The sequence below is a fragment of the Aspergillus versicolor genome (genome assembly GCF_001890125.1).
Source record: "Aspergillus versicolor CBS 583.65 unplaced genomic scaffold ASPVEscaffold_2, whole genome shotgun sequence".
NCBI classification, from domain to species: domain Eukaryota; kingdom Fungi; phylum Ascomycota; class Eurotiomycetes; order Eurotiales; family Aspergillaceae; genus Aspergillus; species Aspergillus versicolor.
The window spans coordinates 3,296,609-3,309,822 of record NW_024467525.1 but is presented as its reverse complement, the minus strand read 5'-3'; the positions used below and the strand labels follow the sequence as shown (position 1 = coordinate 3,309,822).

Genomic DNA, 13,214 nt, shown 5'->3' with positions numbered 1-13,214 from the left:
AATAATTGTATAGTGGCTACCACTGTCCAAGTCCAGGGACGTTTAATACTAGTACCACCCGTCCAAACGATAAAAAAAAAACTAGTAACCCCACGCAGAGAAAGGCGATGGCCTCCAAAAACGGTCGACCAACGACTGCACATACATCTACACTACTCCCTGGCTGGTTCTATTTTTGGTAACTCGGCCACATATATTTGATTTAACAGATTACTACGGATAGTTAAATAGAGGTTTTAATCTTTTTTATTAATCATACGGATTTGGTTGTAAGCCACTTTTGGCTGTATTAAAGTGGCGGTCATGTGATCAGCGTTACCCTACATAGGAGGTTGAGGTAAGTAATCGCAATACTAAAATCCACACCTTGTTATAATGTAAGGAATATATATATAATGCTTAGCTAAAATAAGAATAATTATTTATGACCATCTGCACCGTCTCAGTCAAAAATCTAGATCTCATTATTCCCTTTCTATTCGTCAAACCCAACGCTATGTGCTCGAAGAGAATAATCAATTTGGAACCGACTATGTAGATATTATATACCCTACCCCCTACCGAGCCCCTAAGCCACTCCGCTCCCGCATAAAGAAACCAGCCAGCTTGCCGATCAATGGAACCCCCTCCCTCAATCTAGAACATGAGCGAGACATTCCTTTCTTACTCTGATCCTTCCGCTTCAGCCCATCAAAATCAGACTTAAAATTCGTCCATGAGAAACTGAACTTTGAAGCGCTAGTCTGCGGTCGAGACTGCGGCTCCGGATACCGATAAGCACTGCTAACATTGTTGCCAGCTGTACTTGGTCTGCACGGCCGCGTCGAGGTTTCGTTGGTTGGGTTATGTCGCCTCATTCCAGTAGTCATCCGTTCCACCACAGCTTTTTGAAGATCCTTATTACGCTGGGATTCCTCGTCGGGGGTGAGGAGACGGGCCTGCCCGGTGCTGTCGATTATGATGCTGCGGCTTTGGGGCCGCTTCGTGTCGGATTCGGATGCGGATACGGAAGTTGTTGGTCGTTGAGTGAAGTCATTATGTCTGGATAACCCTAGGCTTGGAGAGGCGGCATCGGTTGTTAAGGTTGAGGAGGATAGATTCATATGGGCGCTTGTTGGGTTGAGGAAAACTTCGGTGTTTTCGGGAATACTCCCCTTGAACGGTAGTGGCTCACAGGGGGATAAATCGGCGAGGAAGGCATTTGTGGCGCTTTTTTGTTGCCGCGGGGAGTCTGGTATGATTGTGCGCGTTATTGACCGTGGTTTGCTCGGCCTGGGGCTGTGAGACGAGGCCTGCGTGCATGACACCTCCGTGGAGTTGATGGCGCTGGTGTTGGAACAGGAAGTGCCGGTTCTGGTGTTGCTGTTGCTAAATACTGACATGGCTCTGGTATCTCCGGAATCTGACGCATCGCCAGAGCGAGAGCTGAGAACTCGCATGGTTTGCATGCTCGGTTGTTGGGTGAGTCCCACGCCGGAGTCATATCCAGTTGTCACGGCGCCTTCTGGTCCGAACTTAGACGAAGGATACTTCGATGGGAGATGTGCATTGGTTCTAATATTTCCCACTGATCCTGCGCGAACTGCACGACGGATAACTGGGTCGTTTCCCCGAGACGGGACACCATGTTCGATTCGATGCGCAAGCAAGGAGCAGGCATATCTAATTTCTGATTCCAGCTCCCGCGAGATATATTGACGGCTGATTAAGTGTGATTGAGCATTTGGAGGGCTGGGACTGTCGACAAAGTGGTAATATCGGGTGGGTTTGTCGTCGGGTGGTGCTGCAAAGGTCGGTGGCTTCTATATCACTGTCAGTACGATTTCGGAGAGTTGGATCACGTAAGTCATCTCACCTGTGAGCCAAATAGGAGCGACAGCGACGCCCGCCTTTTGAGCGAGGCTTTCTTGGGATCAAGGGCATCCATAATTTAAACGAGGACAATATCATGCAGTCTGGCTGGGCAGCACTGCTCACCAGAGAGTGGGTAGTTGGATCACACAACCACACAGAAAACACAAAGCAACGGGTGTCGGGAAACCAGCCCCAAGCAACCAGTGGATACAAAAGAAAGCGAGCTATGTGGCTAATTTCAAGCGAGCAAGATTTAATGAAATGAGAGCCTCTCTGGCGCAACGGACTGGAATGCGGGGAGAGTTCAAACAATGCTTAAGTCCAGTAGTCCCAAGTAGGCGGGGTCTGAGAGCCGCGACTCTTGTAGGATGAGGGGATAATGCAGAAACAAGGAAGCTCAATGATTAGTATCAACTCTGTCTGCCACATACGTAGGCGAAGCGTTCATTCCGACGACCGGAGGCAAACAACGCAACTGTGGCGTCAACCACGACAAAACCAGCAGAAAGAAAAGGGAATTTAATGATCGACTGACAGGCTCGTAAAAAAGCGCTATCTAAAAGAAAGAAAGCGAAGCAAACAGCAGATAATGAATGACTGGTGATGGGGGAAGAAGAAGATGAACGAAGACAGGAGGGAGAAAAAAAACAGCAGCCCAAAGTCGTACAGCGTCACGGGCCCGTGAAACACGCGACATCTTCAAGCAGCTTAACCTCAGGCAGGCAGGAGTTGCAGTAAAAGAAACGGCTGCTATTTGCTATGTGTGAGAAACAAGCATACAGGCTCTGAGACTCGACCCGTTGATGGGACCCGGATCGTCATCGTCAGAGGGAGGCCGAGCGTCCCAGACCGCCAGGCAGTGGATGAGAAGCCGACGATCTCGGAGCACAAACAGGGCGGCGACGGTTTCTTGTCGCAGTGCATAAGACTCGTGCTATACGGGGTCTCACAACACGCCACCCCCATTGCACCGCTTGCACGATAGCAAGCACGGAAGGAGGCCCTCTTAGGCGGGAGTGTTGCCAGCCACAGTCAACAATATGATTTGTTTCATGATCGTAGAAATCGCCCTGAATTGATCTGTGGGAGCTCCTGCAAGGGGTATCAGCTGAATTGCGCAAGGGATAACTCGAGGGGTTGACCAACTCTCGCCCTGCCTGACACATCACATTGGGCGAGGTTCATCGATCGTGGTCAGAATCGACTGAGGGGTCATTTGATGGTCATCAGTTGATTAACTTGATTTACACAAAATAAGATGGACAAGAAAGTATGATAATATGCATTCATATGCGATTTATATTTTGTAATATCGAAATTGTCGGGAATCCCGAAATGTGGCCCACCACCCTCACAAAATTGATTCGCAAGAGACCGCTTGGTCGAGGGCTTGTGTGATGGGGAGCAGTTGGATGCTTCTTTACAGTCTGACCTGTGATGTTGGTTACGGGAGAGGCAGTTGGATGCTCATCTCCCTGACTGGTTAAGAATGAAAACAATAAAGCTGCAACTCGACTCCCTCAAGGCTCCGGAGATGGCTGATCGCCGGCCCGTACTCTCCTTCCGAGAGAAGGCGTCGGGCTCTGCCCACCTGCAGAGCACCAACTTGTGTGAAGGCTGCAAAATTCTGCGCCAACGGGTAATAATCTTGCTTGACTTGTTTACCAAGCGGTAATGTCATCTACCTCCGCTTCTCCGAAAGTGCTGCTCTTGGTTAGCTTACCAACACCATCAATTATGGCACTATCGGCAGGAGTCTTGGACATGAGGTCGGGTAGGACTTCCCGGAAGAAGTCTAGGATGTGTCGGTTGACCTGCTCAAACTGAAGCAGGAAGGCATCATGACCCTCGGGGCTCTCAATTCGCTTAAGCCTTGAGTCAGGAATGCCCTCGGCAATTTCTTTCTGCTCCTCAAAAGTGAACAAACCATCACTTTCAATTCCGAGCACAAGGGCAGGTTGTTGTATCTGCGAAAGCGCCTCGATAACAGGATTCTCGGAGGCTGCGCTAACCCTGTCGCGGGAGACGTCATGTGTGTCAAGCTTACGAGTGATGGCGATGTAACAGTTGGCGTCGAACCGTTTCACGAACTTGTCTCCTTGGTAACGGAGGTAGGACTGGGCAGAAAAGTAGGTTGCAGGTCGCTTCTGTGTGTTTCCATTGGTGTTGTCGACAGTTTTGCTGAAAGTCTTTGTACCGGAAAATTGTGGGTCCATGTACTGCACCTCGGCTTTCTCAGGGGCAGGAGAATTATGGCCACTCGGACTCCAGTTACCCTTGTGACCATCATTGTGGATAGCCCAATGCTCGTTCGGAGGTGTAGGCTGCCTTTCTGTACCGTTGATATTTTGGCGCTTAGACGGGTCTGGGACATTTCTGCCGAACCGAGACTCGAACGAATTACGGCTCCGGTAGGTCAGAAGGGCCGACATCCGGGCAGCGCCGAGGCCAGCAGCAGGGGGGTCGTCAAACGGATAATACCCGTTATCGTACTTGGGATCACTGTATATGCTCTGACGCTGGGCCTCTCCCCAGCTGATGCACCATGCGGAGTGGCGGGCCGAAGTAGCGATAGGAACGATGGCACGAACATAATCCTTCCCAAAGAAGGCATATTCAAGGGTAAGCATTCCACCCATCGAGCCACCAACTACCGCTGCAATTTGTTTAACCCCAATGTCATCAAGTACCATCTTGTGAAGCCTTGGCGAAGTTAGCACCGCAGTGGCGTGATAACGGACTAAAACATCACTCACCTCACGTCGTCACGGACTGTCGTAAGAGGAAACTCGGGCCCATAAAGGCCATTCTCCGGGTTTCCATCCTTATATGTCACCGCGCTTGCGCTTCCGTAAGGACTTCCAAGGCTGTTGAGGCAGATCACGAAGAAACGAGAGACATCGAATGCTTGGCCTGGGCCACCAAGCAGCGGTCCCCACCAATCAGCCACATCGGCGCTACCACTCAGAGCATGGCAGATGACGAGGGCATTATCGCCTTCCGGTGAAAGCTTTCCGCGAGACGTATAAGACACCGGGACATTGTGAAGAGTAACGCCGGACTCTAAGGTGAATGAAGGGATAATGACAAATGATTGATCCGTAATTAGGGCAGAGAATGGGTTCTCAGATTGGGATTCGACCCTCTCTACGGGATTTAGTAGCTGTCCAACTCGAATAAGAGGGGAGAAAAGGGGAGGGAGCGTGTGGGGGAAACTGACGGAAGCGCGGGGTGGAAGTTTCTGTGGTCATTTTACACCACTTGGAAACGGACAGTCAAGAAAATAAACGATTTGAGAAAGACAAAACGGTTAAAAAAGAGAGAATCAAGGAAAGCGAAGTAAGTGAAACAAAAGTTATGCTCTCATCAATGGCAGAATCGCGGGGGCGCAAAGGTGGGAGATTTTAAGCAACAAATTTGACCCCAAAGGCGATGACTCTTTCCAAAGACCCGCCGCCATCGGAGTCCAATCGGCACCAATAAGCAGCCTCCGATTCCTTCCCCTCGGCCATTTTCCGTCGGCAAAACTAATATTCCGTGCAGACCCAGTAGGAATGAGTAATGACACCATATTTTTGCCTCAGGCATGAAATATCAAATCTATGCAAAAATATCTCCTCCTTCCGGTCCATTAGCCGCTTTCTCGAGCCTTTCAGAAGTTGTTTTGAAGACTCGAGGGATATTTGTGTCCTCAAAACTCCGTCCTTTTAGGATCATATCTGCGAGTCCCTTTGTGGCAAGGAAAACCACCGGCATACCATGCCCATCGTACCCGGCACATATATATTTCCCAGGATTTCCAGGAACCTCACCAACGTGAGGCGCGATATCGTACGCATAACCCATAACTATTGCAAGCCGTTAGTGAACTTAGGTTCGTGGGTCTCGATTCCAGGGTAAGACACTCACTACCAGTCCAAATCTCCTTGACATATGCGCCGCTATTATCCCATCCTCTAAAGGTACGCTGCATGAAATCATCGTAGTAGTTCTTCGCAGGATCGATAAGAGTGCTATCATCGATAACGTTATACCATTGTTTCTTATCCTCGACAAAAGTGTACTGTGCACCCCCGACTATAATACTTCCATCCGGCCGGGTAATCATGTAACTCTGTCCAGTCGCTTCGGGCGATCTGATAACATATGAGTATGGTAGAAACGGGGAATCATTTCCATTCGGGACCGTTATGTGGCAGCAAATTCCTCGGCATGGTATGATGTTCGCAGAGTACTGGGGGAGTAGTCCCGAGGTATATGCATTGGTTGCGTACACCACCTTGGACGCGGTAATGGTTCCACGAGGTGTGTGAACAATTTGTTCGCCATTTTTGGTATTTACCGAGGTGACAGGTGTTGATGTTTGGATATTAATCAGCGGAGAGCTTATTATTTTGGAGAGGAGGCCCAGTATTAGTTTATAAGGCCATAGAGTACCAGTCGTGGAGGAGAGACACGCTTTGGCACCCTTGACTCCGGAAATCTAGTAACATCAGCCATTTCGTTTCCATGCATGCACATATGGTGATCACAATCATGAGCATACAGTTTCCGCAAACTTTTGGGAAGTATAGTGGATGTCGGAGGTGTATTCAAGCCCTTGAGCAACAAGCGCTTCATAAGTTTGCCTTGCCTTTTCGCCATCAGCCTCATTTAAATAAACGTTCAGACACCGCGTCAAGTTTAATTCGCAGTCGATATTCTCTTCGGCTATGAGATCTTTAATGGCGCGTATGTGGGCAATCTCAAAGTTTGCGACTTCGGCCCCCGCTTCGATTCCGTATCTTTCGATATACTTTGGAATATTCCAGTATAGGTCTGGGCGTAAATGGCCGCCTAAATTCTGACATTAGAATCCGCTTATCCATCTTTGACAAATGGAAAACACATGGTGACTGACCGTTACGGCCGGTAGCTCCTGAGCATATCTGTCTCGCTTCGAGAACGGTAATTGCGGGGTGGGGTTGATCGGAGTGAGAAAGCTGTTTATACAGGTGATACGCGAGACTTATTCCAGTGTAGCCCGCCCCGATGATCACAATATCGCTTTTATTGGACAGCTCTGAGGTGGTTCGGAGTTGATCGAGATGATGGAGCTCGGTGCGCCAGAAAGGCACTGTGGGGTTTTCGACTGGTAAGAAAGGCGGCAAGGAGGTTTCATGAGCCATGTTTGAATTGGCTTGTGATTTGGTTTGTTTTACTGCCTTGACCTTGTTGCTATAAGATAATCATTAAATAGTGACCGTATACCTAAATCTCACAAGGTGCGGGGAATTGGAGTCATAAATAATGGAACTTGTTATTGGTGCCTGATATTAGCTAGCAACCGCCTTACTACCTATATAACCTAGGATTTTCCGGACCCAGCGTTCGAAATATTGTTCACTTGTCATCAATAGGTCAAAAAATAAATTATTTTCATGTTGAAACATTTAGCAGCTCGTTTGCCGTTTGCTCAAACGCCCGCATCGCTGCTTTGTACAATTCTGGGCCCATGCTAACCCTCGCAACGCCAAGTTGCTTTAATTCTGGAATTGTAAGGAAACCATCTTTGAGAACAAGTTTGACGTTTAGCCTCCCATCGAAAGCGGAAACAAGTCTCTCAATTTCTTCTCTTGATACACCCCTACCTCCAGGGCCTCCCCACACAAAGACGGTGCAGGCACCTGCTTCCAGGAAAGCCTTGCCTCTCTGTATCGCATCTTCAATCGACCCCCCGTTTGCAAGAATGTCTGTACGTGCGTTGATAACGAATTCTGGCACTCCCAGATCGCGAGCTGTCCGGAGAGCAAGCTCGATCCGGTTTACAGCTTCTGGAAGCGGCCTTATTTGGTCTGTGCTGTTATTGAAATCCTCGATATTGCATCCCACGGCTCCCAGTTTGATGACCTCCTTGATGGTCTCCGCGATATCGTAACCATCTTGGACATCCACGGATAAAGGTAACTTGGGAAGCCCATCCACTGTTAAGCTGGCCGCAATCGAGCGTACACTCTGGATATTCTGAGAAAGAGTTAACTCGCTATCCGCGATGCCTTGGGAGGCGGCGATAGCGAAGCTCGCAGTTGCGACGGCAGCAGTGGCAGGATGATTCGCAATGAACGAGGCTGTCGCTGCGTCAAATACATTTGTGAGTACCAACGGTTGACCGGGAATATGGAGGTTTCGAAAACGAATTGCAAGTTCATTCTGTCGAGTATTGATAGCCATGGTATAGTGTTCACGATATATACCCAGGCTCTCGTTTATTTTTCGGTCAGCTTGGGTGTTCACTTGGCGTCGAATGAGGATCAATCCCTAACATGCAAATTCGAGACGGATACTCCTCCATTTATAAACATTGACTGAGTCACTGCCCTCGTATTCACGCAGTGAATTGTTGCTGCCAAAGTGACCACTCAGATGCCACAAAGAAAAAGAAGAGGCGCTAATCCATAAACAGTAAGGGCGAAATCCTAATGTTCCGAAACTGGACTAGTGTCTGGGATCCCCAGCCAAAGGTCCGAGTCGTCTCGCGTCGCATACCTCCTCGACTCTTCAACCCATTCAGCTTGCGAACAGCACCCCAGCTATGCGAGATTTCGGCTAACACTACGACTATTCCCAAAAATTTACCCGAATACGTTCCCGACTGCACACCCCGTCGCCATGACCGATTATTCAACATGGAAGGTGACTGATCTGAAGGCGGAGCTGAAGCGACGCGGTATTCCCCAGACTGGATTGCGAGTCAAACAGCAGATTATCGATAGGCTGGTGGAAGAGGATAATAAGGCGCAAGCTGGAGGTGCGAGTGAAGCTACTACAGCTCCTGAGTCGGAGCCACAGGAAAAGGCGCAGGCTGTCGAGCCCGAGGCTCCTACCGCCGCTGAGAAGACGGACAGTGTTAATGACGCGCCAGCACAAGAGACTGCACCGACTGCCCCCGAAGATGCGGAGAAGATAAAATCAGTGAACGAAAAACAGGCTGAAGAGCCGCCAGCACAACCCGACGATTCGGCTGCGCCCCCGGAACCTTCGCAAGCGGAAGAACCTTCGAAAGAAGCGCAGGAGACTCAAGCCCCGGATACACAGACCAAGGTTGGCGGAGAGGAAGCCGAAGCCGACGCTACCACCAAATCAGTTGAGCTGGCTCCTGGAGGTGTAGCCGAAGCAGAGCCACTGAGTGTAACTCAGCATGAGGCGAAGCCGGCCGAGGCCGAAAAGGCTGCGCCAGGCGCTCAGACGTCAGAAGTGAACACTGCACTGTCAACGCCACTCCCCACAGAAGAACTTATCGACGATGTTCGGAAGAGGAAGCGGCGCAGTCAAAGCCCTGCCCCCAGCCTTGACGAAATTGCAAGGAAGAAGGCCAAAGCTCTAGGTCATGACGAAGCTCAAGCATTGCCAGAAGAGAAAGACGCAACAACCGGGAAGAGCGCCGATGGGGCTGCTGAACCTCCACAGACCCATGATGAAACCCAGGCTAAAAAGGGCACGCCTCAGAAGCATGACATGCGTTTCAAAGGTTTATTCTCTTCTACTGTACGGGAACAGACGAGACAATCCCCGCCGCCAGTCGACACGGAGATGGAGGATGTTACGGTTGAACCTGCCTTACATGCTGCGACTTCTGCATTATACATAGACGGCCTTATGCGCCCTCTTCAACCTGGGGCCCTCAAAAATCATTTGCTCTCCGTTGCAACCCCGGCCGGAAGATCTCCCAACCCTGACCTGATAACCGACTTCTATCTGGACTCGATAAAAACACATTGCTTTACCAGATTTGTCGACGTTTCAACAGCCTCTCGCGCTCGCAGCGCTCTCCACGGCACCATATGGCCCAATGAGAAGAACAGAAAAAGTTTGTTCGTCGATTTTATCCCCGAGCACAAAGTACGGGACTGGATCCAAACGGAAGAGGAAACTCGCGGAGGCCGTGGTCCTCCACCGCGCTGGGAAGTTAAATATGATAAGAGAGACGATGAAGTTGAAGCGGTGCTGGAGCAAGTCGATCTCAAGAACGCTGGATCTCATGCTCCACGTGGCGCAGAACCAAAGGAATTCTCACACCCTCCTCCTCGTGGGCCCCGGGCAGATATGCAGCCGACGGACAGGCGGCCCAGTGGCCCATCACAGCCCAGCGGAAGTTCTCGACCTGGGCAAGGGTTCAAGCCACTCGATGAACTTTTCAAGTCAACCACTGCGAAGCCCAAGCTTTACTACCTTCCAGTACCCCGGGAAGTTGCGGATCGACGCCTAGATAGGTTCGACGACCTGATACGGAAAGGATCATTCCCACGCCGAGGTGGAGACGAGACGCGGAAATTCACTTTCGAAGACGACGATCGGTTTGTCGATTCAGGACCGGAATTTGCCGGCCGTGGACGGGGCCCGGGAGGAAGGGGACGAGGACGCGGCGGAGGAATGTTTGACTCACGAAGAGGAGGTCGCAGAGATCAATATTGATTGAGATTTCTGGCGTACTTCAGTATCTACTATACCACTTGCTCCTGATATTCTGGTATACAGCCAGAGTTTGTTTGGTGGTGCGGTATTATAGGTAGTATTGGGAACACAAAAGCCAGGGCAAGCCAGTGTATATTACATATTGACAGAACCATCATGCATAAGATTTAGCAAACCATTTAGCTAAAAAATCCTTGTCCGTCTATTTCTCACGACCCAAGGTTCAGTGATTGACTGGTTCTGCAGGCCTTGGCGGCTTGTGCAAAGCTTAGCGGTCTTGGTGTTTTGCTGTTGCCTGCAGTGGGTGCCCTTTTGTACATACTTTTAACTCCTCACCCAGCGTTAAACTACGCCAATGACCAAAGCCATTGAACTTGAAACAATCTAATTATAGAAGCGTTGGGTTCGTGGCCGTGCAATTGAAATTGGTGTCCACTTTGGGTAACCAGTTCGCGCTGAAACCTGCCCCGTCCAGCTGGTGGCCTTCATTATTGCAACTCTCGCCAGCCGAGCTGAATCTGCCGCCTGATCTTCTCTCAACTCTGCTGATCTTCGTCCCCATCAGCCTTGTGGCATCGCAACGTCTTGCTTCCAGAAACCACCAAAAGGAAAAACAAACGTGAAGAATTACTAGCTGCTGCGTGGTTCCAGGGGTTGATCTGCCGCCGCTCCACAGACAAAAATAGTCGTGGCGGATAAGATAAAGCAAAAGATACGCTCGGACTAGGCGCCTGTTTCTGTTTCTTCATCCACTTTTTCGCCGTTCATTACGCCATTGTCGCGGCCTCAAACACCGCGAGCATGGGCTGGCCGGTGTGCAATACTACCTTAGAAGACGAGACCAGTATGCTCCCAATAATTCACATCTCCCGCTGTTTAATCAAGAACCATGCAGTCGCTAACCACTCTACCCCTCGATAATAGTCCATGAGATCGACTTATGGGATGGCGGTCTTACATTTCACGAGCTCTGCGTCATCCTTGTCGGTGTTTTCGCGCTCATTGCTGGTTTTGTCGCCTTTTACCTGATCATGCGACATGCGACTCATTATAGCAAACCCACTGAACAACGGCAGTACGTGCTCCGATCCTAGCCCATCCCCTTCCGATATTGCTCCGCTCACTCTTGCCCTTGTTGTAGTACCATTCGCATTCTTTTGATGATACCTATTTACTCCCTCGTCTCCTGGCTCAGCACATTCTACTACAAACATGCCGTTTACTACAGCGTTCTGGGCGACTGCTACGAAGCGTTCACGATCTCCGCCTTCTTTGCGCTGATGTGTGGCTATATTGCTCCCGATTTGCACAGCCAGAAGGATTACTTTCGTGCAATACAACCGAAAAACTGGCTCTGGCCTATAACCTGGCTGCAGAAGATCTCCGGCGGGAAGAAAGGTGTTTGGAGGGTGCCGCGCAGCGGCCTGACGTGGTTCAATGTAAGACACCAGAAAACGACTACGCGCATGCGCGTTGAATATCATAGGTAATGTAGACGCTGACTGGTTTCCTTCAGGTTATCTGGGCTGGGGTGTTTCAGTATTGCTTTTTGCGAGTATTGATGACCATTGTCGCCGTAGCTACGCAAAAGGCCGACCTATATTGCGAGTCGTCTCTCAACCCGGCATTCGCCCATATCTGGGTATGTTGTATTTCCGCTCTGCTCTACTATTAAACGCTAACATCCGCCAAAGGTCCTAACCATCGAGTGTATTGCGGTCACTATTGCGATGTACTGCCTGATACAGTTTTATGTCCAGATCAAGGATGAAATTAGCGAGCACTCTCCGTTCTTGAAGATCCTGTCAATAAAGCTCGTTATTTTCTTGTCATTCTGGCAAACGGTAAGAGCCAAGCTTGTCTCAATTGCCGAGTCGCGTGTGTTAATAAAGCGTCTAGATTGTAATATCCTTCCTGTTTTCTTCCGGGGCTATCGAGGCCTCGAAAAAGATTGCCGCGCCCGACCTTAAGGTCGTTCTTGCGCATCTCATCATTAGTATTGAAATGGCGTTCTTTGCCATATTACATCTCTGGTCATTCCCATGGAAACCATATGCTGCCGGGTTCCAAACTGATGAAATCACCGACATGTATGGAAATGGTAAAAGCACTTATCACGGCGGACGCTGGGGACTTCGTGCCCTTCTTGATGCCCTCAACCCAGTCGATCTCGTCAGGGCCGTTGGGCGCAGCATGCGTTGGCTATTCGTTGGTCGAAAGAACCGAACACTTGACCCGAGTTACCAGCCTACGAACGAAGCCATCCGTCTCAACCCAGCAGATGCTGAGGCGCACCCAGCCGATACAAGCTATGGAGGTGCTGGTGCTGTTATGACTGGCGGCGCTTCAAGCCGTTACGGGAAGCAGCAGGATGAAGAAGGTGAAGTCCTGCTTTCCCATGCCCAGCCGAACCCGTCAACCACAGATATGGGAACAGTCCCTCCACCATACGACGAAGACCAGGATCAGTATCACTTTGTCAACAGCAGGTCCGAAGACCACCTTGCAGATTCAAATCTTCATCCACGTTCCGGGTCAATGTCACCATTTGAGGAGGTGCATTACACTTCTGGGCCATCTAGGGCCCCTTCAGATTCGGATAGTGGACCTTACCACAGTACCGCCGGGTATCCAAATACTACTAGCCACTTTCCGACATCTTCAACCGAACTCCAGGAGCAGCCACCCATTCCACTACCAGATTCCTATCAACCCCCACATACTCGATATGATTACGATTCCCAAGGACGGCGATACTAGAAGCTGGAAAACATTTGGTTTTCTTGTCTAATGATTGCATTTCCGTTTGAGATTCCCCTGGCCTTCCACCCAAGGCTGTGTTTTGATATCCATGTTAAGAACAATACCCTGCATGTATTATTTGGTTTGGTTTTTAGCGCGCTCTCAGT

General features: G+C 49.9%; 6 protein-coding genes across 6 annotated transcripts; 2 read left to right on the top strand and 4 right to left on the bottom strand.

The window, feature by feature from the left end:
* Window positions 1-557: 557 nt before the first annotated feature.
* On the bottom strand, window positions 558-1,927 carry ASPVEDRAFT_124231 (uncharacterized protein; the record flags this gene model as incomplete). Its single annotated transcript, XM_040806161.1, has 2 exons — window positions 558-1,799; window positions 1,856-1,927. The coding sequence occupies 2 exons, from the start codon at window positions 1,925-1,927 to the stop codon at window positions 558-560; spliced, it is 1,314 nt and encodes a 437-aa protein (XP_040664821.1).
* Window positions 1,928-3,515: 1,588 nt separating this feature from the next.
* Window positions 3,516-5,105, bottom strand: met2 (homoserine O-acetyltransferase; the record flags this gene model as incomplete). Its single annotated transcript, XM_040814336.1, has 3 exons — window positions 3,516-4,557; window positions 4,611-5,001; window positions 5,075-5,105. 3 exons carry the CDS (start codon window positions 5,103-5,105, stop codon window positions 3,516-3,518), a joined length of 1,464 nt encoding a protein of 487 aa, XP_040664820.1.
* Window positions 5,106-5,454: 349 nt separating this feature from the next.
* Window positions 5,455-7,022, bottom strand: ASPVEDRAFT_25895 (NAD(P)/FAD-dependent oxidoreductase; the record flags this gene model as incomplete). The annotated part of the gene is made up of 4 exons (XM_040809832.1): window positions 5,455-5,702; window positions 5,764-6,337; window positions 6,401-6,690; window positions 6,755-7,022. The coding sequence occupies 4 exons, from the start codon at window positions 7,020-7,022 to the stop codon at window positions 5,455-5,457; spliced, it is 1,380 nt and encodes a 459-aa protein (XP_040664819.1).
* A 250-nt stretch (window positions 7,023-7,272) lies between these two features.
* Window positions 7,273-8,064, bottom strand: ASPVEDRAFT_124901 (isocitrate lyase/PEP mutase family protein; the record flags this gene model as incomplete). The annotated part of the gene is made up of 1 exon (XM_040806227.1): window positions 7,273-8,064. One exon carries the CDS (start codon window positions 8,062-8,064, stop codon window positions 7,273-7,275), a length of 792 nt encoding a protein of 263 aa, XP_040664818.1.
* A 438-nt stretch (window positions 8,065-8,502) lies between these two features.
* On the top strand, window positions 8,503-10,305 carry ASPVEDRAFT_125467 (SAP domain protein; the record flags this gene model as incomplete). Its single annotated transcript, XM_040806276.1, has 1 exon — window positions 8,503-10,305. One exon carries the CDS (start codon window positions 8,503-8,505, stop codon window positions 10,303-10,305), a length of 1,803 nt encoding a protein of 600 aa, XP_040664817.1.
* An 801-nt stretch (window positions 10,306-11,106) lies between these two features.
* Window positions 11,107-13,125, top strand: ASPVEDRAFT_162752 (OSTA/TMEM184 family protein; the record flags this gene model as incomplete). Its single annotated transcript, XM_040808607.1, has 6 exons — window positions 11,107-11,149; window positions 11,230-11,380; window positions 11,447-11,744; window positions 11,822-11,947; window positions 12,066-12,149; window positions 12,205-13,125. The coding sequence occupies 6 exons, from the start codon at window positions 11,107-11,109 to the stop codon at window positions 13,063-13,065; spliced, it is 1,563 nt and encodes a 520-aa protein (XP_040664816.1). The 3' UTR covers window positions 13,066-13,125.
* Between the last annotated feature and the right edge of the window lie 89 nt (window positions 13,126-13,214).